At 35.5% G+C, this 26,778-nt stretch overlaps 1 protein-coding gene across 1 annotated transcript in view; it reads left to right on the top strand.

The window, feature by feature from the left end:
* LOC141297454 (voltage-dependent T-type calcium channel subunit alpha-1G-like) overlaps window positions 1-26,778 on the top strand; it is a 225,544-nt gene that overhangs the window by 185,986 nt on the left and 12,780 nt on the right. The window contains exons 17-24 of the mRNA XM_073827887.1: window positions 9,281-9,432; window positions 12,165-12,274; window positions 14,613-14,746; window positions 16,886-16,956; window positions 18,709-18,787; window positions 20,251-20,372; window positions 20,508-20,933; window positions 26,052-26,195. Of these exons, the coding sequence (XP_073683988.1) occupies window positions 9,281-9,432; window positions 12,165-12,274; window positions 14,613-14,746; window positions 16,886-16,956; window positions 18,709-18,787; window positions 20,251-20,372; window positions 20,508-20,933; window positions 26,052-26,195 (1,238 nt within the window). The remainder of the gene's footprint in view (window positions 1-9,280; window positions 9,433-12,164; window positions 12,275-14,612; window positions 14,747-16,885; window positions 16,957-18,708; window positions 18,788-20,250; window positions 20,373-20,507; window positions 20,934-26,051; window positions 26,196-26,778) is intronic.

The following is a 26,778-nucleotide window of genomic DNA, read 5'->3' on the forward strand; positions in this document are numbered from 1 at the left end:
TTGTAATATTTCGTGCAGCCTTGGAAAACAGTCTAATAATGCTTTTCATGGATTCTTGTCCACGGAATGCACCACTTTATTTTGCAGATTAATCATTTTTATAAGTGAGTACTCGAATTTAATCGAGAAAATCATGACAGCCCTACTCTTATTCATAGCTGACAATGCAATCAAATTAGTTCAAATACCTGATTAATTAACTGGGATGTGTAGAACCTCATAAATGATGGATGTTCTAATACTGCAGTTCTGCAGGCATATTCATTAGGCTCCATGCAACTATAGCCCCTGATTGCAAATACCTTAATGAAGAATATGATGTCAGCATTAATTTGATTTGTCTTTATGCACCCACGTAGAACTGGAGACGACCTACCAATCTTTCTTTTAATCTCTAGCAGCCAAGTGTATAGTCTCTTGACTGTTACTGGGGGAGCGATGAGACGGCGAGTGACAGAGGGAGAAAATGAAATTACTAAGTGTCGTGTAACCTCCACTCTTGGCAGCAGAAGGCAGTACGGTCGCTTATGTAACCTGGCAACTCCAAACACCATTTCCTTTCTTCCTACTGCAAGTGAAAATGACTCAAAGTCTTCTTTATGTAACTTGGGCAAGCAACAGCCCCCCAAATTGAACAGATGGCGTAAAGTTTTCAGCTGAAAGAATTACTTTTGCTCCGATATATGTCAAGATATGATCCTTTACCTCTAGATAGCTCGTGTATAAGCTCACTTGACTTTCTAGAGTCACAGTTGGATATAACACGTGCTTTATGCAGTTTGTGATTAGGAAATGCATGGGTGAGTTTTATAAAGCCCATGTTGCCATCTTAAAATGTACTGTATATAAATAAAAAACACTGAATATCCCGCTACCTCATGTAAGGATGCAAGAAACATCCAACTTTTGATTCTAATTTAAAATGCACACAGTGTCCTACATTTCAGCAGACTCATGCCTTTTGGCAAGAAGTGCACCTAATCTCTTTATGGGTCTTCATGGTTCATTCAGTAGGGAGTAGGTTTATTAACTGAATAGATAGAGAACGGAGTTAAAAGTCGCTTCTGCGAGAGAGTTGTTGTAACCTCTTGGTGCAACATGATCTTTTTGGTAACCTCTCAGAGTTGTGTACTGATACGGCTGGCTTGTTTGTCATGTTGTGGGAGTGGAGGCTTGACAAATACCAGCCGAGAGAGGGAAGTAACGCTGTCTGGATGGTTAAACAAGCCATGCGAGCTATAGAAAGAAAATAACAGGGCAAGAGGTAAAGATATTCTGCTAGAGTAGCACCACTTGAGCAGCACAAGTGATCGCATTTGAAGATAATACATATATAACAGTGGAGTTATTATGATGAATCTTGTAGATTTTGTTAGTTTTAGCAGAATTAGTAAAGTTGCAGACGTTTGTCCTGCAAATTTTTGCGGGCAGAAATCAGTAATTTCAGATTTCACAATGGGTTGATCACACAAATTCACTGCTTTGACCAAGAGCAAGCTACTTAGTTTGAAGTAAACGTCGTACATGACTATCTATCTATCTATCTATCTATCTTACTTTCACCATGGATTCAAATCTCAAGTTGACAATTTCACAGCTGAGCCCACACCTCCGTTACTAATTCGAAAACGTCACTTTAAAACTAGTAATGAAGGAATGTTGAGTTGCTTCATTGAAAGCTTTTTGTATTACTGTATTAAAAGTAGACTGTATTATGTGGAATATTATGAGAGAGAGATGAACAGAGCAAGTGTGATTACCTTCATCTGATACAGCATTCAATCTTCAGATCAATCTCATATTCACAATAAAACATTAGTTTAAATATCCGCCCAGGAAAGCGATATCTTTGTTGTACTATCCTTTTATGTGTTAAGGGTGATTTCCGATGACAGTGTTGCTCAGTTCATTTGTTGGCTGCGTGTTGTTGACAGTAAAAAGTAAATTTACATCAAAGATAACATGATGAGATTTTGCCCTCAGCCAAAACTATTTGCTCTGGAACAAATTAGAAAAAATATGAGACCAAAAACTGTCAGTTAGATTTACTCAAAACAAATTATATCTAATGTTTAACTACTATAAAGACATCAGAGCTAGAAGCAAATTTCAGAAAATCTGGCTGAGGTAAGATTTCTCTTAACTGCTCTCAGTTTTGTTACTTTTTTGTAAATTTGTAAAGCAGTTTTAATAATAAATATAATTCTAGTCCAATTAGCTTGTCATAAAAATACTGCATTAAACATTAAAACAATTAACATTTATATTAACTTTATTTTTAACCCCATTCCTTTATAGTACAAATCCGTACACTTAAATTAATCAGACTGCAGGCAGCTCTGCATACAAGAGATAAACATCATAGAGAAGTGCATTTGACTATTGTCCTGGGCAGAAAAGCAGTGTTTGCAATACAATGTGACATAAAAACAGTGTTTGTCACAAAATGTTGCATGCTAGTGGAAACACTACACTATTTTGTGTCAGTACTTTTAGTTAGTTTCTCCCCAAGCAATAGCAACATCATAAACAGACATTCATCATGAGTAGACAGCAACATAAAGTGTCGCAACAAGTTCCAGGATTGCTCAGAAAAGCATCAGCTGCAAGTGATAAAAGTGATACTTTTTATGTAGCTACTCTCTCTGGACCAACAGTGTTTGGTTTGGAGGTTCTACAATGAAAAATGATTGTATTCTTGTTTTTTTGCTGTTGTAAACAGTGGTTGACTGTCACGTACCAAACATATGACCTCGGATGTGACACATTCATTGTTTTAGAACGGGTTTTGATTGTCAGATATGTCAGGCACTCTGACTAACCTCTCATGTTGAGTAATGTAGAATGACATCACTCTTGCGGCTCTCTGCACATCATCACCGTTGCCCATCCACCAGCCTCTGCCATTCAGCCTCCATCTCAAACGGCCCATCTTGCTCAAGTCAGACTCAGAAAGAACGTGTGGTTTGTCTGCCACGTCTGCCAGCATGATATATTATGTGTGTGTCTGTGTTTCTCACCCTAATCTATCCTACAGTGTATGTTTGTCAGTATTAGTGTATGTGTGTTTTCTTTATCATGGCCTCCCATTATTGAAAATTTCTTTCTCTTTTAATAATTGTTGTTTGCTTCCAGTTTCTTCTCTACTTTGTTATTTTTCTCTCTTTTGCCTGCTTGAAGCAGGCATTTAGTCTGTCATTTCCTGTTGTTTTTGACTCGGTGTCTGCTGGCATATTGTGCCAAATAAAAAGTGAACAAGTGCAGGGTCTCTGCCAAACTAATTTTTGCATTGGGGTGCATCAGCAGTATGTCCAGCAGACATCGACTCATTACTTTAGGAGCAACTCATTGACCATGCACTTCAGGGGGGTAAAACCAGCCTCAATTAAAAACCATTCAGCGTAAAACAAATGAAGCTGCAATTTGCTGCCTTCCCTTTCGGATGGCTGTTTTTATCATCTCTGCTTTTTCCCCTTTCTATTTTTGTCTGACATTTTGCCATGCAGGCTTTAGAATTTTTCTCTGGCTCTTCCTTTAAATAACAGTCTAGTCCTCCCACTGCCCACAATTCCCCAGTGCTCATGACTTTCACCTCACATGACTCGTGAAGTCTGCATAATGAACAGATTATTCCCAAACACATTGCTCAGTGGTCTAGTTGTAAGTATCACTTTATAAAGCTACGTCAACCTTTAGAACATCAGTGATGTCCAACTTCAGGCCCTCAAAATCAACCATTTATGGTGTTTGTGGTACAAAACATGTAGATAATGGATCAGAGTTTGTCTGTATTTCCCAACTGACTTAGCTTCCGAGGTACTAGCTGCTATATGGTTAATTTCTTGGATTGACACCTTCCACATCTTTTCTCTTCTCTATTATATATTAAAATGTTTCCTAAAAGGACTTTGGGCCTCCTAAAAGAGGGGTGGATGGGTTAGATATTTACCCAAAGATAAATCAATTGGGTTTCATGATGGATTTACTCATTGTATACTTTTTGCAAATATTTATAAAAAGGCTTTTCATGCACTTAATAATTTCATGGGGCCCAGAGTTCCTATTTTTAAAGTTTCTTTTAAGAGCTGTTTTCCTCCAAGTGCACGTGAGCTGCGGCAAAGCCAGAATCAAGTCGAAAGCTTCAAGACCAGCATGAAGTCTCAGTGGGACGAAAAGGCCAAGAGATTTGTTGTCGTACCCTCTTTTTCGGGGCTGATGGGTATTGCACTGAGTTTTAACAGTCAGCACATCCAGGACCAGTGGGCTGGTGGCTATATTCAAATGTGGTATCATTCAGCCCAAAACCTTCAATTGCTTCACCCAATAATCTGGCCGTTGTTCTCAGCTGTATTCATAGATGGAATTGGAACGGGCTAAAATTGCCATCTAAGCAAAGAATGTCTCATTAAATCATAGTCATGATATCATTAGCTTGTGCCACAAAAATAGAGACAGAGATGGAGAGGTCCAAGAGCCACATTCTCCACTGCTATTTCATTCTTCTCGCGTTGGTTAAAAATAGTTTTGATCCATTTTCCCTCACTGTTTAAGCTGATTTGGCTGATGTGGATGTTAGCTGGACCCATTGCAATGGCATGACATCAGAGAGGCACCGCTGCCAATAGGAAACAAAAGTTCAATCCATTTTCCGTAAATAGGATGCCAAGACCTTCACTTTCTCCCAACTTTTTTTTTTTAGTTGGGGCACAAAAGACCATCTGATATGCTAAACTCAGTGCAGTACTCATTAGATATAAACATCCGGTTATGAAGACTGCTTTCCCTCTGTCACTGATTTATTAGTAGTAATATTATTATGTTTAGCGAGATTGGAATCAGCAATGTAAGCCAATCAAAATTGAGTTTTGTCCCACCAGCGTAAGACAAGCTTTTTTGAATGAAAGTGCATAAAGGGAGAGCGTCTCACTACAAAGGATAGGAGGGAAGTTGATGAGTGGGGATGTCCTGTGGGAGCTGACCTGTCTACTATAAAAACGAGCTGTGAACATTCACCTGTTCCCATCCCAACTGTCCCCCGTAATTGAGCACCGTTGAAACTGGGGCAGTCAACACAGCAACTTTTGGTCCCAGTGAACGGTTTTGGTTGCAGCCCCCCTGGATACTGTTGTCTGTAGCCCAAATAAATTAATTTATAACACATGGGTTAAAGAACAGAGCATTGACCTCATCTCAGATTTTGTTAGATCCTAGGAGTCATAAAAAATAACAATAAATAGGGTAAATAAATAAATAACAACCAAAATGGCAATGCTTAGCCAAGTCTGGACGTTTAAGATTCATAAATTGTACATTATAAAGTGAAGGTAATGTTGAGTCAGCACATTTAAAAACACCAGGAGCATGGCTCCTATTAGCCGAATTAAAGCCAGATGGGTTAGAAGATTCCTATGGTAATTACCCGCAGAACCGGTGTTGCTGGCATCTCGTCCTGAGAACTCACACTAGAGTGACCCCGTATACGTCACATGAGTATTTAAGAAATATCTCATACGAGTATGATACTGCTTTTGTACATAAACAAGAAGTGAATATCAAGTAACTTACATTCAAGAGAGTATTTCCAGGTAATTTGTTTGTTTGTTTGTTTTTCTAACAAAAGTAACAGAATTAGCTTTTTCTCCAGTGTTTTCAAACAAATCGGTCAAGTCAGTGATTCAATCACTCACTCAATTTGAAATGGCATGTTAGCATACTCCTCCTACAATTTTTGTTATATTTTTATTTATAAGTAGTCAAATATTATGCTGCTTCAAATTCAGCCAGTTACTTGTTTCATACCTGAACAAATTAGCATTTTTGTGAAGATTGAACAAATCAACGACTCACTCGTAAAGACGGTCACTTGCTGTAATCTGCAGAATGACTGCAGTGTCACTCCCAGAGTTGTAATTGCTAACTAAAAAACTGAAAAACTAAAATAACTAAAATATTAAATGAGAAACATGAATGAAAATTTGAAATACTGCTTTGGCAACTATCTCAAATACACAAGCTTAATTTAAAGTACTAAAACTGTAATATATTTAAATTATTGCTAATTAGAAATATTAAAAATAATAAAATTAATAGGACCACATAAAATGACTAAACCTGAAATTAAAATGAAAACTGAAAATACAAAAAAAAAAAAAAAAAAAAAAAAGCTAATTCACAATTCTAACAAATACTATGGTAGTAGTAAATAATATTAAAATACCGGGATGCAAAGATAAATCAATTAAGTTTTCAGAATGCATCTCAGTTCACTCTCCAACGATTCTGAGCTTAGTTTAATCGCAATGCATTTGTGTGATTTGCAGAATCGATCCAGAAATCAATGTATAGTACCGTAAATATTTAATATTTTCCAAAAAAATATACTGTATTCTATATACACATTATAAATATACACAGTATACACACACATATATTATGTAAACTATTACTTTGTTTTGAATGCGATTAATCGTTTGACATTACTAACAAAGACTCAAAGTCTGTATAGAACACACACATATGCTTACTTATAGATATCTACATGTTAAACTAACTGAACATCCAAAACATTATTCACATCACTTTTAACAAGCAAATCATTTGGACGTGTTCTAGATGAGTCATACTCGAATTTACTATCCAGTGGGGAGCAGCCATGTGATTAAACAAATACTGCTGATGTGGCACCATTATATATGAAAAAGAAAAGGTTGAATGCAGCACCTGTTCCTTCGGTCCATGGGCTGGTGCCAGAAAAAGCCTGCCTAATGGGCTGACAGGACCACAGGGAACACAGCTGCCGCTCACAGGCCTGCCTGTGTGTTGAGATGATAAGCCCCCTGGCCCCCCGCTGCTCTGCCATCCCTCCTGTCCTCTCCATCCTCAGCGAACAACAGAGAGAAATCACAAAGAATAGAAATGGATCAGCAAAACTAGCATATGCACAAGTCTGTCCAAATGGAATGGAGTTTCTTTTATGTCTCAGGGAATCTCATTAATCCATGACAGTAGGACAATTTGTTTTGTCGAGGTGTCTGTGAGCGAGCTGATCTCAGGCATCCTGGCCCCTCAATCTGGGCTCCTCTGCCTTTGATCTGATATTTGGGACAGACCACAGAAACATAATCACAGTTAAAGGAAAAGTTCACATGAAAATGAAAATTGTCATTTTCTCAGACCATTTTGTTCAAAACCAATGACTTTCTTCTGTGCTATTCAAACTGAGACATTTTGAAGGCTGTTTTGCCATTACCAACTTATCATAAAAGTGGTCCACAAAACTCAAGCACTATATTACAAGTCATACAAAAGCTTTGTGTGAGTAACAGGTTGCATGTATGGTGTAACTCACCGAAAAGATTTGTAAATGAATCATTCTTTTGAGTCAAGTTTTCAACTCGCTGACTCGATTTAGTGTTAATCAGGCTAAATTTATGTTGCTACTTGCTTAGAAGCTAACATTTTTAAATTAATCTTTCTTTTGGGTCAAATCAATGAATGACGTGGATCATAAAACTAATTTAAACGATTCTTTCACAAATTGGACTGACCCAGTTTTCAAGATCAACTCACTGACTTGATGATCCAGCATTAATGAGCCGATGATTTAGTGTTAATCAGGCAGAATTTTTGTAATTTAAATGATTCTTTCACAATTTGGACAGATCCAGTTTTCAAAATCAACTCACTGAATGTATTTTGCTACTTGCGAAGAAGTAAAAATGTGAAAATTAATCTTTCTTTTGGGTCATATCACTGAATGATCCGGATCATAAAACTCATTTAAACGATTCTTTCACAAATTGGACAGATCCAGTTTTCAAGATCAACTCACTGACTCAATTATTCAGTGATAATCAGGCTAAATTTATTTTGCTACTTGTGTAGAAGGAAAATTTTGAAAATGGATCATTCTTTTGGGTCAAATCAATGAATTCTCCGGATCGTAAAACTAATTTAAATGATTCAGTCACAAATTGGACTGATCCAGTTTTCAAGTTCAACTCACTGATTCAACTCAATGATTCAGTGTTAATGACTCAACCATTTAATGTTTATCAGGCTGAATTAATTTTTCTACTGGTTGAAATTTGTTAATTAATAATTATTTTGGGTCAATCCAGATCATGCAACTAATTTATATGATTCTTTCCCAAATTGGACTGATTCAGTTGAACTCACTGAATCGATGATTCAATGTTAATGACTCAAAGATTAAGTTTGAATCAGGCTTATTGGGGGGGTCAAATCAATGAATGATCTAGATCATAAAGCTAATTTAAATAATTCTTACACAAATTGCGCATATCCAGTTTTCAAGTTAGTCATTGACTCGATGACTCTGTATTAATGACTCAATGATTTAGTATAAATCAGGCTCAATTTATTTTGCTACTTGCCTAAAAATTTACATTTGTGAATGAATCATTCTTTTGGGTCAAATCAATGAATGGTCCAGATCATACACATTTAAATGATTCTTTCACAAATTGGACAGTTCCAGTTTTCAAGTTCAACTCAATGATTCAGTGTTAATCAGGCTGAATTTATTTTAATTTATTTATTTATTTTGCTACTTGCTTAAAAGTTAAAATTAGTAAATTAATCATTGTTATGGGTTAAATCAATGAGTAATCCTGATCATAAAACTAATTTAAATGATTCTTTAACAAATTGGATTGATCCAGTTTTCAAGTTCAACTCAGTGACTTGATGATTCAGTGTTAATGACTCAATGATTTAGTGTCAATCAGGCTGAATTTATTTTGCTACTTGCTTAATAGGTAAAATGAATAAATTAATCATTATCTTGGGTCAAATTAATGAATAATCCAGATCATAAAACAAATTTAACCGATTCTTTCACAAATTGGACTGATCCAGTTTTCAGTTCAACTTTCAAGTTCAACTCACAGAATCGATGTTTCACTGTTAATGACTTGTTTATCAAGCTTGTTTAAAAGTTTAAAATTGGAAATGAATAATTTTTTGGGTCAAATAGATGAATGATCCAGATTATAAAACTAAGAGCACAGCCTTTTAAATGTGCTCTTTTGTGTTCCACAGAAGAAATAATGTCAAGCAGGTTTGGAACAACATGAGGATGAGGAAGTCAATTTTCATTTCTGGGTGAACTTATATAGTATTATCTACTGTATCTTTTTCTTTCTCTTTCCCACTGGTTCTTTCCCTCTTTTCTCAGTGTGGGCATGAGTGTGTACAAAACAATGTTTGTTTCAGTATGGTTATTTCATGATTCCTTCCTGTTCCCATGGTTCTTCAGAAGCCCAGAGTAAACCCTATTACTCCGATTACTCACCAACACGGCTTATCATCCACAAGATGTGCACCAGCCACTATCTGGACCTGTTCATCACGATAGTCATCGGGCTCAACGTCATCACCATGTCCATGGAGCACTACCAGCAACCTAAGGTACTTCTTGCAAAGGCAGTAGTGAGATTGCATGCACTTGATATTCCATTAAGGAAATGAACTCACTGGTTATGTAACTGCAAACAATGTTACTCTAAGTTCAACTCACCGCTATCTCGTTTTATGGCTCTGCATGATATTTGCTGATTAGGCAGCTAATGTTTATGGATTTTATCATAGCATTGAGTATATAATCTTAAACTTTATATTATTATACTTAGTTGCACTTTCACTGTGCTGCTACAAGACATTTTGTACCATTGCCTGTTTCTATAGAAGCCTTATGAGAGTAATGCCTCACCAAAATAAACCACACTGTAGCGTATGCATGGAAATTTATGCATATTCCCTCATCTGTCTTTTTCCCCTGCATAACACTACCGAGACAATTCATGAATATTCAATAGAGGACTAAAACAATAACATGAGTTAGCAGATATGCTCTGGGAGTTTAGATTGGATTTCTCTGAATCTTTTGGGTGGAGTAATATGTTCTTCTAAAGTGCTTTTTTCATTACTTTATGACAAAGGTCAGTTTTAAAAGTAAAAGATAACCTAAAATTACCATTGACGATATTGTGGTTCTTTCAAAAGGTATGAAGCTAGAAAAATAGAAACCTTTTTATTTATTTGTTTTTTTGTTTGTTTATATTTATTTATTTAAATTTTATTAGAATAATTTGTGTATTTACTTTTAGAGAGCACAAAGACATTTTTTTTAAAAAGAGAGGTTTGCAGGTTTTTTAATCATTTATTATTATTATTATTATTATTATTATTATTATTATTATTATTATTTAATTTATATAACATTATTAACATTGGACTTTTTAATGTTTTGGTTTATTATTTATTTATTTAGATATTTATTAGAATAATTGATTATTTATTTATTTATTTTTAGAGAGCACAAAGAAAGTTGAAAATAGAAGTTTGTAGGTTTTTATGTTATTGTTATTATTATTTAATTTATAAAAAATGTCTAACTTTGGACTTCTAAATGTTTGGTTTATTATTTATTTATTTAATCATAGTATTATATTAGAATAATGTATGCATTTATTTATTTTTAGAGAGCACAAAGAAAGAAAGCTGGAAAGAGAACTTGTTGGTTTTTAATTAATTAATTATTATTATAAAACATGATTAACATTGTACTTGTTTTCGTTTATTTATTAGAATAATTTATTTATTTTTAGAGAGCACAAAGAAAGTTAGAAAGAGGTTTGTAGATTTTTTTAAATTATTATTATAGTTATTTAATTTATAAAACATGATTAACATTTGACTTCTAAATGTTTTTGTTTATTATTTATTTATTTAAAGTATTATATTAGAATAATTTATGTATTTATTTATTTTTAGAGAGCACAAAGAAAGCTGGAAGAAAAGAGAAGTTTGTAGGTTTTTAATTAATTTATTATTATTATTATTATTATTATTATAAAACATGATTAACATTGGACTTTTAAATGTTTTCGTTTATTTATTAGAATTATTTATTTATTTTTTAGAGAGCACAAAGAAAGTTGGATAGAGGTTTGTAGATTTTTTAATTATTATTATTATAATTATTTAATTTATAAAACATGATTAACATTGGACTTTTAAATGTTTTATATATGTATGTATTTTATTTATTTATATTATATTAGAATAATTTATGTATTTTTTTATTTTTAGAGAGCAAAAAGAAAGTTGGAAGGAGAAGTTTGTAGGTTTTTAATTAATAATAATAATAATTATTATTATTACATTTATAATATAAATATCATTTGACTTTAAAAATTTTTGGCGCATTGTTTATTTATTTATTTATATTTAATATAAATTTTGTTTATTATTTTACATTTATTTATTATCATTACTATTATTATTATTATTATTATTATTATTATTATTTTAGAAAGAGAAATTTGTTGATATTTAAATTATTATTATTATTTAACTGTTAAAACATTATTAACATTGTTTTTGTTTATTATTTATTTATTTTTTTTTATTTTTTTTTAGAGAGCGCAAAGAAAGTTGAAAAAAGAAGTTTGTAGGTTTTTAATTATTGTTATAATTATTATTATTGACTTTATAAAACTTGTTTAACATTGGACTTCTAAATGTTTGGTTTATTATTTATTTGTTTATTTTATTATATTATTATATTGGAATTGGAATGTGTGTATTTATTTGTTTTTAGAGAGCACAAAGAAAGCTTGAAAGAGAAGTTTGTTGATTTTTTAATTATTAATATTTAATTGTTAAAACGTTTGTTTATTTATTTATTTGCTATCTCTCCTCAAATCAAAATTGCTGTTTACTATTCCTATTAGTCAACTCTGTTGCTATGTTTCCCAGGGTTTTCACCCATCATTAATGGAGGTCTGTGACCTCACCTGTGGCTATAAATAGCAGTCTGTTTTAATTAGAGCTCCGGTGGCCCACAGAATCCTGGAGGAAGTGGAGCAAAGGGGATTGTTAGGCTTTGACCGCTTGTGTGAACAGAATGAATTGATTTTCTGGTGCGTCGTCACACTTTAGGCCTGGCCTTAATTACTGTGTGGTGGACGGGAGAACGGCCAGACCCCTGGCATTGTCCACTGACTATCAGACCCTGAAGATGCTAAATAGCGATTGGTGTTTCAATTGGCGTTTTAATCTAACCATGGAACGACTTATACAGCCATCATTCGGCCTGAATTTTTTATATTGTCTCTGCAACTTCTGTGTTTTAACAGGTTCTGGATGAGGCCCTGAAGATCTGTAACTACATTTTCACAATCATATTTGTCCTCGAGTCCGTCTTCAAGCTTGTCGCCTTTGGATTTCGCCGCTTCTTCAAGGACAGGTAGTAGATGTGACCCTCACAAAAGTTACACTGAAGTAGTTTATCCAAACCAAATCAAATTTACAATAAATCCGTTCCCATGAAGGTGCTCCAATGCCCCTTATCAGTGATATTTTTTTGTTAGTAGGGTTTGTTATTCCTAAAGCCACATCATTTGAAATGATATCACAGCTTTGAGATTCCTTGGTTTGCCTCAAACTGTCAAAAGCACATGGCAGAATGCACTGGCGTCTGTGGTGAAAAAGCAAGAACCGAATTTATATCACTTGTGGTTTTGGTAAAGGAAACCCCACTTGAAGTATCCAAATTCACACTGCCTAAGGCTTAAACAATAAGAATCCATCCCAAATGCCATTTGTTCCTCTTAAATTTGTAACAAAGAAGTGGTAAATCCTTTATTCTACAATTCTAATGTGCATAGCATATGTGTAGACATACATATTCTCCATATAGAGTTTGAATGATCCATAACTCTTTTAATTAGTTTTGTATAATCAGTCAAAATGGGGATTAGACCATTTACTAAAGTTGATAGACCATTAGAAGTTCTCATGTAATCAGCTTGCTCCTTCAATAGCGTAATGAAGAGCATTTCATGTCAATGTATTCCCTGATCCCTAATCCATGTGTTAGGAAATGTAAAGCGGCTATTTGCATACTAATGAGAACTTTGACACAGCATAATTGATATGATTTTAAAACAAATCTCTCACCGAAGACTACTGTGTTAGACATTTCAGAACATGCTGTTTAGGAGGTAATGATTTACAACACTGGAAATGGTTTTCTATTACTTTGATCAGCTCTTTTATACAACACACTCCAAGTCCGCAGGAACGGAGGATGGAGGTACACTTTGATCACTGGGCGAAACTGGTGGGAAAAAATGTAGAAATGCTTTGTGTTAATCATTTGACTTAAATTTCCCCACATATCTAATGAAACACCTCTCATGGCTGCAGGCCCCAGAAAATTGAGGTGTCCTAAAACAGGCTCTAGGCTCTACTTCACCCATGACAGTGTTATATTTGACCCTCAGAGGGAGTTATTTAAAGTTAGCCGCAAAGTTTGAAGCCATATTTAGACAATGAACATGCTGAGAAGCCTGCTGGAAAAAGAGAAGTAATATCCAGGGTCAGATAAGGGTTGTTTGGACAAAATAAATTTTTATCGCTTTCCATTTTTGAAATTGTGTTTGCACACTTTGCCTGGTTTGCTTTTTCAGGATACTATGCTACCTTCAAGTCCTTTGAAGTTGTCAAATTGAGGAAGATTAGCACATTGGGCAATTTCATATTTCATTCTGTCTTTTTTTGACAAAAAAGAAACATGAAATTGCTCTTTTATTGGCAAATAAAGCTGGTATAATAAATAAAGAATTCACTTAACAATAGAGAATTATGGATAATGTAATTTTGCTTTAAAAACTAGCTAAATGTGTCTGATTTTCTGGCAATCTGACATTTGTTCATCAACAGTATGCAAAATGTATATTAAATAAACTGTAACATCAATGTAAAACAATTTTTTAAAACTATATATTTTGTATTAAAACTGTAATTGAATTAAATGATTAAACTTAATTTAATTTAAGAGTGAGTAAATACAACTGAAATATGGCAAATTGTAACATTTACATACGGTAAATTGTAACATTTTTTGGACCTGTGATACTTTTTTTTTTTTACATTTTGTTTTTTGATTAATAAAAAGTAAAAAAAAAAAACAGCATTTACCCAAAATAGAAATCTTTTCTGACAATATAAGTCTTTACCATCACTTTGTATGAATTTAACACATCCTTGCTGAATAAAACTATTATTAAAAGTTTTGAACGGTAGTGTATAGTGTTATAAAATATTTCTATTTTAAATAAATACTGTTCTATTTAACTTTTTATTCATCAAAGAATCCTAAAAAAGTATCACAGGTTCTAAAAAAAATAAAAAAGCATTACAAATGTTTCCAACATTGATAATAAATCAGTATATTAGAATGATTTCTGAAGGATCATGTGACACTGAAGACTGGAGTAATGATGCTGAAAATTCAGCTTTGCATCACAGAAATAAATTATATTTTAAAATATATCATAATAGAAATTGTACGTCTTGCATTTTACAATATTACTGTTTTTTTTTCTGTTTTTTTGAGCAAATTTCAAAATTATCCCAATAAAAAATGATCCCAAGTAGGTAAATACAACATTCTTCTGAGTACATATTATAAATACGATCATTTTGACATGACTTGAAGGCAGCATCACTCTCTTTTATTTACTATTAATTAACTAATGTTTAATAAATATTTATAACTAATGTAACACCTCTTTACGCAGGTGGAACCAGTTGGATCTTGCCATTGTTCTGTTGTCTATTATGGGCATAACACTGGAGGAAATTGAGGTCAACGCTTCCCTTCCCATCAACCCCACCATTATTCGCATCATGAGGGTGCTGCGGATAGCGCGTGGTTCGTATTTTCTGCCCTCTTATCTTCTGTGGTCCATAGTCCATTTTTCTTTCCTGCGAAAGTTTACACTCCTCAGCGCGCTGCCTGTTAGCCTCAGTAGTTCAAACCCGGTTGTGTATGTCACCCTCGGGATCTCTGTTGTTTCACAGACTGCTCAGCAGAAGCCGTAGTCTGTGTAGAAAGAGTCCAGATGGCTGTAATGAGAAATTCAGTTCACACAGCCACTCTACGTATTTCGTACACACACACACACACACACACACACACACACACACTCACAAGCTTATACGCTCGAAACACACACGATGTGGGAAGCTGGGGTGCTTGTCTACTTGGAACGATTATTCTTCCTCTAATGAAAGAGCTGCTGGGTGAGTCTTTATTGATTATTCCCTCAACAGAGATGGCCAAGCAAACACACCTGCTCAAATGTCTGTGTTCTCATCAGGCTGTATGTGTGTGTGTCTGTACGTATACGCAGCCTATTTCTTCCTGGACTCATTCAGACATTCCCGTAATGAAAGTCACAGGCATCATCCACTTACAGCCATGATTGCAATTAACCAAACCTCCACAGCGGCGTCTCTTCCACGGCTGAACGGCCTTGTCATCAACATCATTAAAGCTCCGTGTGTGTAGTGCACGACCCCAATAATAACATGCTCTGTGATCTGACCACTGTGAAAATTACATGAGAATTAGTTTCCACTGGCCACTTTTAAAGAAACAGTGCATGCACTGTGTGCAAATTTTTTGCGGTCTATTCTTTTAAAACGTTGAGTCACAGTTTGAGCTTTTAGTATTTTTTCCCCTAAAGGCCAATTTTGTAATACTAAAAGTGTAATTTAGTTTAATTGTAATACATTTAATGGTAATACTTTAGAACAGGGAGCAGATATTCCCTGTTAGCTAAGAGTTTTCCCTGAATGAACTCCTAATTTGCTGCTTATTAATATTCAGTAAGGTACAGGGTTGGATATTTTAACACGGATAATAAGAAATGTTCTTGAGGACCAAATCAGCATATTAGAATGATTTCCGAAGGATCATGACTCTGAAGACTAGAGTAATGGCTGCTGAAAATTCTGCTTTGGTATCGCAGAAATAAATTACATTTTGAAATATATTAAACTATTTAAAACTATGAAAATAATTTGCTTTAAATTGTAATATTTAACAAAATTATCAAATAGTAATATCAAATAAATGCAGCCTTGGTGAGCAGAAGAGTCTTTTTCCAAAATGTTTTGGAATGTTTTACTTTCACTGTTTTTATATTTGGAATATTTTTTTATGTCATCTCCCCTAAAGTCCATCTTTTTTTTAAACATTAGTTAAATGACATGGTTAAAAATAATTTTTAGCAGACCTTAAAATTAATATTAAATTGTTATAATGTACATAATAATGTTGTGATGCCTACTAATTCGCTTGTAGCATTTAAATGGCAGGTTTTATTTTTTAGGTATTTTAATTTATAAACAGTGTTGGGAAGGTTACTTTGGAAAGTTAATAGGTTACAGATTACATGTTACCCTATTTAAATTGTAATAAGCAGTGTAACTATTTCAATTGCTTTATTAAAGTAATGTAACTTTTCTAAATTTCAAATTATTCATGCGGTCACTTGCTCTTAAAATACTCCGTCATTTTAGTCATACGGGTAAAAGTAATGCGTCTTTCGAATCTGTAAAGACTGTACGTTTATTTGTGTGCACTCAGAATAACAACGAAATGTTGTACTTTTTTAAAATAATTCTGCCATCTCTGTCTCTAACTTGAATTTGAAGCGTCGAATCTCTGTGAATACTTGCCTTACAGACATGAAAAATATATCTGTATAAAAAAGTGATATGATTTTAATATTGGCTATAAAAACAATTATTAGCGCATCTGTGTCAATCAGAATTTTGATATCTGTGAATCCCTAACCAATTCACACTGTACCAACACAGACTTAACCTTTCGAATACTGTACATTCTGTTTTAGTTGTTGTTTTCATTTTCACAAAAATACTTGTGAGTGCACTGGTAAAAAAGTGTATTTGAAATTGTATTCCTTTTGTATATTATCTGTAAAAGATTGAGTATATTTAATGTATATACAGTACAGTAAGTGGTCTCTTCTCTCCTTTTCAGTGCTGAAGCTACTCAAGATGGCCGTGGGAATGCGAGCTCTGCTAGACACTGTGATCCAGGCCCTGCCTCAGGTACCGCACAAAACTTTTGTCCGTATCCTTCATAAACTTCTGCTCTCCACTCATCCAGCATATCCTGTGCAGTGAGAGAGTTCCCGGGCCCCGTTCCCCGTTCTTCTGGGGCCCCTCTGCTCTCCACAGGCCTCATTTACATAGTCAATCTGCCATGAAGAGGCCACAGCAGTGTAGATTGGCTCTGCTGGGCTGCTTAGAGAATAGCAGAAATGACAGAAGCCAGAGAAGAAAATCTCCAGCATGCGCATTCTTTGATAGCATCAGGCTCCATCACCGCCTGCAGGGTTTTTGATTTGGAAACATGCCGCACCACAGGACACACTATTAATTCCAGTCTCTCCTTTAGCGCTTCTCAGATATGCACTTAGATAATCAGACATGTAATTCTACTTTACCTAATTGTGACTAATTGGATTAGATCATGTTTAGCCGTCACCTGATCTCAGCGTCGCCTCCTAATGCCCTTTCGCTCTGTCGCTGTGACTTTGACACAGTTTGTTGTTTTGTATTAAAGTTGCTTTTCGTCGTTCTGGGTTATTGATCTACTCTTCCGCAATTTGGGAGAGGTGATCCGTAACCGCGTTCTGAGATATCCTGCCAGATTGTGTCAGCTTGATCCCCGTGTCTTGAATCACTGTGAATCCAGCCAGCGAAGAGTGCACTTAAGAGAGATTAGGGTGGGAAAATAGCCAGACGTACAAAAAGAATGCCAGTGCAGTCGGATTTGTCAGCACATCTAATCTGATTCTTTTGATTCCTTTCCGTTTTCCTTAAAATCATGGCTGATCCAGTCATCTGTGATCACTCCGCATGATTGTTTTGCATGATTCTTCTCCTAATCCAGCTCGGTGTAGGTGGGTTCTTCCTGTTTTGCAGTGCAGTAATATTACTTTGTTTCTATATACCAGGGCATACCAGAGCAAGGGTTAGGCACGTTAAAAAAAAAATAATAATAATAATAATACTTAATTAAATTAAATTACATTTTTTATTAAATTAAAATGCATTATTATTATTATTATTATTATTATTATTATTATATTTTACACAATGGCAATCATTTAACAGAATGAACATAAAGATCTAAAGTTTGTTTTATTGTTGCTTATAGAGAGTTACTGTTTAAATGAGGGGGTCAACTTGAAAATAATTAATTTAATATTTTGTAAATCAGACAAAACCAATTTTTACCAAAAAACATCCCAGAGTTGTGTTAAATTATATAAAACAATATTCCCAAGACATGTTTATTAATATTAATATTAATATTAAGCAGCATATTTATTAATACTAGTGCTGTTCAAACAATTTTTGCGAATAATTGCGATTAATTGCATCCAAAAAAATATGAAAATGTACTGCATAACAGAAATGACCCATGGCTTTCAAGTTTTCTAATTAGGATATAAGGATATTATTTTGAGGCTTCTGACACTTGACTAAGAGAAAGAGCGAATTGGAAAAAACAAGATGCAAGATTCAATATGTCTAGAGCCATGTGCGTTAACTAGCACATGCGTAGCTACTGCTACAGTAAGCCACGACTTCAGCATAGTTTGAGTTTTAAGTTTACAGATCTCGCAGGCTTTAATCAGGTGGAACATAGCTGTCATCTTCTCACTTTATGAGTCTTTCTTACTGGTTCCTCACAGGTGGTATTTCTAGGTCTGCCCTGTCAGTTTCCTTTGCGCTCCATGACGGACTCTCCTGGCTTTCTCTCTCTCCCTCGCTCTCTCTCTCTCTCTACAGGTGGGGAATCTGGGTCTTCTCTTCATGTTGCTCTTCTTCATCTTCGCTGCTCTGGGAGTAGAGCTGTTTGGTGACCTGAGTAAGCATAACAAATGCACATAAATAAGGACCATTTTTCCTCATGGTCTAATTCACTCAGACACAAACACTCCCTCTTACATATACACACACACCTATGCATTCCTCAGGTTCTAGGTTTATTTACACTGAAATGTAAATTACTTGCATTCCCTAAGGATTGCATGACAGTATTGCAGGGAGTCCGATAACTAAAAACTAAAAAAAAAATACTATATTGAAAATATTAAGTTAACTTTAACTGGAACTAAAGTTAAGAATCTAAACAATCAGTATAATTGTTTTAAATTGCTTGATTTATTAGTGTTTATTAGTTTATTTCTTTTAAATTGCTGTGAGATCACTTTCACATATTTTCGAAAGTTCTCCATCCTTGTCGGTAAGGGCAAACCATAAATATAGTACCTGCAGGAGATTTTCTCTAAAATACGTGGCAGGACATTTGGCACCGGTTTACTGAATGCAGCCTTCCGTGATTCATTGCAGCTCAGCACAATACCAGGGTTGATGTCATTTCCATTTCCAATCAGCCGACTCAAGATAAACATAGAGACTTCATAATTCATATCCAGCTTTACAATGCTGTCCAAGTTCAATATATAGAGTCTGCTGGCTGAACTGAGATTGACTGTCTGCAAGGCAAACTTTTTCCTGTTTCTTCCCAACTAAGGATGAGTCGACTGGTCGATTAGCAGTCCACCAACTTAATGCGATCCGTGAGATTGAGACATCTAGATTTAAATATGGGTCTATATAAATATGTTGTGAGACTGCATAAAAAGTGTATTGTACGTGTGTATATATACAGTTCAAAATAGAGAACAGCCTATAATTTCCTAAATTTCAATGTCACTGCTTAGTCATATTACATTTCATAAGTCAATTGTATTCTGAAGCACAGTATAAAACTTAAATTAGATATTTGAAAAAGATTTGAAAAAGAACTCTGATCAAAATTAGAGAACAAATACAGATACCTCCAATGTGTTGGTGTTAATCGGTCACCTGGTGCTAATTTCCTTATTTAACTTATTGTGGGATATAAACTCGCTATTCTGAGAAAGAGTCACAATTGCAAGATATAAGCTCACCTTTCTGAGAAAAAAAGTCACAATTGCGAGATGTAAACTCAATTTTGAGAAAAAGATTCACAATTGCAAGATGAAACATGGTGAACTTGCCATTCTGAGGAAAAAAGTCAGAATTCTGAGTTGATATCTTATAATTCTGACTGATAAAAAGAACTGTGAGATAAAAAGTCACAATTACATTATTTTTTAGTGATGGAAATAGGCTGCCATAGAAACCCCCTTTTAAAACATTTATTTCTGAAAGTGTATATTGACAAATGGGGAGCTCTTACTTTTTCACAGCATTGTAAAAGGATCTGTTTGTCCATTCTGAAAATGTGTTCCTCTGCACATTCCCAGTCCATGTACCTCTGACATTTTGTTTCTGTCCCAGTATGTGATGAGCTGCACCCCTGTGAAGGTCTTGGCCGTTATGCCACGTTCAAGAATTTTGGCATGGCTTTCCTCCTGCTGTTTCGTGTGTCCACCGGGGACAACTGGAATGGCATTATGAAGGTGGAACACACAACTCATGGTGCTGAATTTCAATTGAGCACACGGTTTAGTTGTAATGCTTTTTGCGTGTTCTGACTATGGTCGTTAGCGACCTATTCACCTCTCGTTTTCACACTCTGTGTGTCCATGTTGCAGGACACGCTCAGAGACTGCTCCCAAGACACGGGCATCTGCTACAACACGGTGGTGTCCCCTATTTACTTTGTGTCCTTCGTTTTGACGGCTCAGTTTGTGCTGGTCAATGTGGTGATCGCTGTTCTTATGAAGCACCTGGAGGAAAGCAACAAAGAGGCCAAGGAGGAGGCAGAGCTGGAAGCTGAGATGGAGCTTGAGCTGGAGGCTGTGGGTGGAGATGGAGGAATATCTCGAGGACACATGCCACCACTGGGACATGGTGACGTAGGTGGACCAGGAGGGTCGCCTTGGATCTCAAGAGACTCTCGAGACATGTCAGGACCTCTTTACCCCACAGACAGCCCACCTGCAGACATACGCAGAGACTCCGAAGATCACATGAAGACAGATCCCGATCCTCCTCATACTTTGGAGCAGCCATTAGAGGTGAGTGGAAATGCTGGGTGTGAGTTCAGTGTTGTGGACCTCCTATGATGCCATTTCCAGGCTTAACACATGAGCCAGACTATATGCTTAACTGGTTTAAGCTGCTTAAGACCACATCAGGCCAGCTAGAAACCAGTCAGTATCTTAAGGAGGTTTTGCTGAAATTTTTTAATAGAATGCTGCAGAGATTACATACTTTTGTAGGCCAAAACCTGGAACTGAGTTAGCATTTTAGCACTCATGGTTCCAACGTCTAAATTTTTGGGAACCCCTTCTGTGAAAATGTGAATAATTTTAACAAAGTAAGAGAGATCATACAAATAGCATATTAATTTTTTATTTAGTACTGTTGATTAAGATATTTTACATAAATATGTTTACATATAGTCCATAAGACAAAAAAAAAAAACAGCTAAAATGATTAAAATAACCCCCTTCAAATGTTTGGGAACCCTTGGTTCTTCAGAAAAATCCTCCAGGTCCTGCAGATTCTTCAGTTTTCCAGCATCTTTTACATATTTAAACCCTTTCCAGCAGTGACTGTTCGATTTTGAGATCCATCTGTTCACACTGAGGACAACTGAGGGACTCAAATACAACTATTAAAAAAGGTTCAAACAGTCACTGATGCTCCAGAAGGAAACATGATGCATTAAGAGCCAGGGGGTGAAAACTTTTGAACAGGATGTCCAAATTTTTCTTATTTTGTTGAAATATAATTTTTTTCCCATTAAATACTGCCCTTCGGAAGCAACAGACAATACTTGCATGTTTCCCGGAAGACAAATTAAGTACAATTTACCTTGATCTTTAAATTTAAAAAGTTTTCACCCCCTAGCTCTTAATGCATTGTGTTCCCTTCTCAACCATCACAAAAAAAACAAAAAAAAAAAAAACATATTTTATGTAAAATATCTTACTCAGGACTGTACTAAATAAAAAAATAGTATGATCTCTCGTTAAAATTATTCAAATTTTCAGATTATGCAAGGGGTTCCCTAGTCTCGCGTAACCAGACCTTCAGACTGACGGCTGAAGGTCTGGAATTCATGGCAGCTTTCATTGGCCAAGGCCCGCCCATAAGGCCGTTTGACCGACATGTCAAACAACTAATCACAGTTCGTTTCGTTCAGTGTCACGTTTCAGTGCATGGAAATGCCCCAACAACAACAGACTGGCTGCAACAAGTCAGTCATTGAAATAACCAGCATTGAAAGTTAAATAAGAAGAGGGAGAACAAGCAGTAAGTCAGTAATTTGTTCGCGAACGTCGCAAATGTGTATAACAACAACGGTGTCTGCATAAGCACATTTTAGCAAAATGCGAGTAAATCAGACTGCGCTTTGTTTCCCGGCGGACCGAAAGTAAACGCGACACTCGTGTCTCCCGGATATCCGATCAAATTCAACTAATCAGATCACGACTTTGACATTCCTGAAGTGTTTCCAGTTAAGTGTACCATATGCATCAGACGTTTAGCCAACGTTCCATGGGCGTGACGTCTGAGGCTGAGACTAGGGGTTCCCAAACTTTCACATGTCACTGTAGTTTTATCTATTTATTTATTTTTAGAATGGGGTTTTGCCTGAAATAAGGTCTGTGGTAAACACAAGCTTAAGATAAGGTTTTAATTTGAAAAGGCAGTTTCAAACAAGTGGCTAAATGTGGAAAAAAAAATGTCAACACACGGAACAAGTTAAAATCAGTAATTCTTACATAAACTTTCAAGGATTTTTTTTTTGGATTGGATTTTTATTATTATTATTATTATTATCATTATCATTATTATTATTATTATTAAATAAAGACTGGAAGGGTTGTCAGAAGATTAGTGATGGTGAGGAGTTATGCAACCATGATGTAGTTTGTTTATAGCTTACAATAAGCCTTTTACTTCTGGCGATTGTATTTAGCTTTCAAAATTCATAAAATTATGTTTATTTGTCAAGGTTATCATGATGAACACAACATGAAGAAATTCTAAACCTTTTTTGGTCACAAAGCTTATTTTCTACAATAATCCTTAAGCCAACAGAAAATCCTTTTGGGTTTTTGGGAACCAGGGAACCAGGGTGATGCTAACTTTTGGGTTTGTCCTACAAAAATACATCACCACTGCAGCGCTCTATTGTCTAAATCCGCTATCCTGCTAGACAGCATACCATATGCTTCCATATATGTCACTGATGCACATATTAAAGGAGTGTTTCTGGTTCAATTACAATACTCTCAATTACCACTGAAAATAATTTTGTCCTTCAGTTTGTTAAAACAAACACAAATCTTGTTTACAGCAGTGCACTTGCAAAAGAAATCGATGGTGCAAGACCTTCCAGAGGGTTTCAAAGCAAAACAAGTTCCACTAATAGTTGGTCAAAGCATTTATGTCAGTACACATAAATTAATTTGTCTGTACAAAATGTGCGTTACTTGATATGTAGGTGTTTTTTTAGCAGTGGGACTATTGAGATTTTGGTTCTGCATTACTGATCTAATTCCTGTGGATTTGTCTCTCTAAAAAGTCCCTTTTTGGTATTATTGCACGTATCATCTGAAAATTGCAGGGTTTACTGGCTTTATATGGTCATGAGAGGAACTCTGCATAGAAGATGGTAAACAAGTTTGTTACTCTAATCTCATGTAAACATGTATAATGTTTGTAGTCCTACACATGACACTGTGTGCTTCAAAAAAGATTTCAGTGCAGCGCATTGCCCCATTGACCTCTGTTTAAGTGCATAATTGTAAACATGATTGTTATTTAAACATACAGTAGTAAAGTTATTTTCTTGGTAATCAACAGCATAAATCGATAGTTAATCAAAAACGAAAATTTCATTTCAAAAAGTTTTCTCAAGTTTTGTATAAACCTGTATGATTAATCGCTCAACAAATAAGTGTGACATAATGCAGATTTATTATGTCAGGGCTTTCATATCATTACTAACAAATTTAAAGGGATAATTCACTCAATTAATTACTTCCTTCATGTCCTTCCAAACCCGTAAGACCTTTGTTTATCTTCAGAACACAAATTAAGATATTTTTGAGTAAATCCAAGAGCTCTCTAACCCTGCGTACAGCGAAGCAAGTGACACGTTCAAAGTGCAGAAAGGTAGTAAGAACTTTGATAAATAGTCCATGTGACATCTGTGGTTCAACCGTAATGTTATGAAGCTATAAGAATACTTTTTGTGCACAAAGAAAACAAAAATAACAACTTTGTTAAATTATTTCTTATCTGTGTCAGTCTTCACTGCATGTTTAATAGAGTACCACAATGTATGTCCTTACTACCTTTTATTGGCCTTGAACGTGTCAGTTGCTTTGCTGTCTATGCAGGGTCAGAAAGCTCTTAAAGGGATAGTTCACCCAGAAAATGAAAATTTGATGTTTATCTGCTTAACCCCAGGGCATCCAAGATGTAGGTTACCTTGTCTCTTCAGTACACTGTAAAAAATTTGCTGTAGTTCTGCAGCTGGTTGCCAGTAACTTACTGTAGATTTTTAATTTATGTTATTTACTGGCAACAGTTTGTTCAAAGTTAAATGAACATTAAACATTAACAAGTCTTTGTCTTTACAGAATAAAACTATAAAATAACAACCTACTGCAAAGCATTCTGGGAACCAGAAACCTTCATCAACCTTTTTCTGTTTTTTTCCTTCAGATTTTGGTTCCCAGAATGCTTTGCATGAGGCTGTTATTTTAGTTTTATTCTGTAAAGATAAAGACTTGTTAATGTTTAATGTTCAATTAACTTTGAACAAACTGTTGCCAGTAAATAGCATAAATTAAAATCTACAGTAAGTTACTGGCAACCAGCTGCCAGTAATACTGTAATTTCTACAGATTTTGTTTACAGTGTAGAACACAAACAAAGATTTTTAACTCAAACCGTTGCAGTCTGTCAGTCATATAATGGCAGTCAATGGGCACCAAATCTTTGAGAGTAAAAAAAAAAAAACATACACAGACAAAACCTGTTGTGAACGCGCTCAGGAAAACTGGACGTTGCGGTGGATCAGAGGTAAATGTTGATGTTTTGTCTGTTTATGTTTTTTTTACTCTCAAAGATTTGGTGCCCATTGACTGGCATTATATAACAGACTGCAACGGTTTTAAACATTTTCACTTGTGTTCTACTGAAGAAACAAAGTCACCTACATTTTGGATGCCCTGGGGGTAAGCAGGTAAACATCACATTTTCATTTTTGGGTGAACTATGCCCTAAATTTGTGTTCTGAAGATGAACAAAGTTCTTACCGGTAATTAATGACAGAATTTTCATCTGTGTGTGAACTATTCCTTAAAGTTTACTAAGAAGACTGGACTGTTATTTTTAAAGTGGGGAAGTCCATCGGTTTTTGTTATTGTCGTATGGAGATGTGACTGTTGTTTGCTCCACATAAACTTCGTGGTCGGAGGTCAGACTGATGCCATGGGAAAGTAGTGATACAGGCCTCTTCTTTTTTTAATGCAGGCTGGCTATTTCCAGAATACCAGCCATTTTTTTAAGTTAACAATGACATTATCCCTCCAGCTCTCTTCTTTTGAAGTGTGCCCGTGTTTAAATGTTTTGCTCAGCTTCAGGACAAACGTTCATAGAGCTCTAGTTCCCCCTTGTGGATGTCAGTGGTAGAATCAAGTGGTTCACCTGTGAGCAATGCAATGAATTGTACTGATTTAAGAAATGCACCTTGCGTATTCTGGTTTAAAGAATCAGTTCACACTTAATGCCCTCATTGGGGTTGCAAACCTATATGACTGAGCTTCTTCTGTGGAACAACAGTCTGTCCACTTTTGTGTTTCATGGAAGGACATAAGTCATACAGGTTTAGAAGAATGTGGATGAGTATATGATGACATTATTTTCGCTTGAACTGTTTCTGTAAATGAATTCTTAAGGCTTAGCTTGTTTATCCTTTCGTAAATCTTCATTCTGGCTGCTTGTGTTATAGTCTACAAACTTCTCTCCTTCCTTCATTTCTCCTCTGTTTTTTTCTCTGTGTAATGTCATTCACTTCACCCCTCGTCATCTCCTCTGCCTCTGTCTCTGTCTGTTCTCTTTCTCTCTCTTCGTCATTCATCCTGTCTGCCACATGCTGGGGCATTTAGCGGAGGCCTATGTTTGACTCAGTTTCCCTGGTGATCCAGGGCTCATTGGAAGGAGAGCTCAGCCTCATGGACAACCTATCTGGCTCCGTCTGCCACTACTACGCTCTGCCCCCCCTTCCCAGCAAGCACTGCACTGAGAAACAGGTCAATGGCATCCCCGTTCACCCAGCTTTGCCTTGTAGCACACTCCTCTGCCTGTCTCTTTTCCTTCTTCTCTCGCTCCTTTTCTCTCTCTGGACCACTTAAACTCACATAATAGCACTGAAACAAAACCCACCTCTGCACTCTGGGATTTCCAGCGCTCTTTAGAAGGCAAGGACTTGGTTCTGCTCCAGTAATAGCCATTTGTTGAATTTATTTCCTGATCCCATAAGAGTGACAAAGTCTTGCAAAATTGTCTGAAATTTGTGCCTCGCTCCAAAGATCATTAATACCAAAAAAAGTGATGGGCTCATCAGGCTGGAGTCAAAGAGGTAATGTGTGGATCGATAAAGAGCTGGACCGCTGTTGAATTATGCAAGGAAATCTCTTTTGGTCTGTTTCACATTGAAATATTTCATTAAATTGCATTAGCATTGCAAAAACGTAGGCTTCTAAAAGCTTTTTTTAAATGTAATTGGAGAATCTGTAATGTCTTTATGGAAATAGCTGGCGCTTTTATTTTGACGACTTTGCAAAAAGTTGTTCCAGCCCAAACTCTCGGGGACAATTAGACGATGCAGCAGGC

Source organism: Garra rufa, chromosome 22 (assembly GCF_049309525.1).
Source record: "Garra rufa chromosome 22, GarRuf1.0, whole genome shotgun sequence".
NCBI lineage: Eukaryota > Metazoa > Chordata > Actinopteri > Cypriniformes > Cyprinidae > Garra > Garra rufa.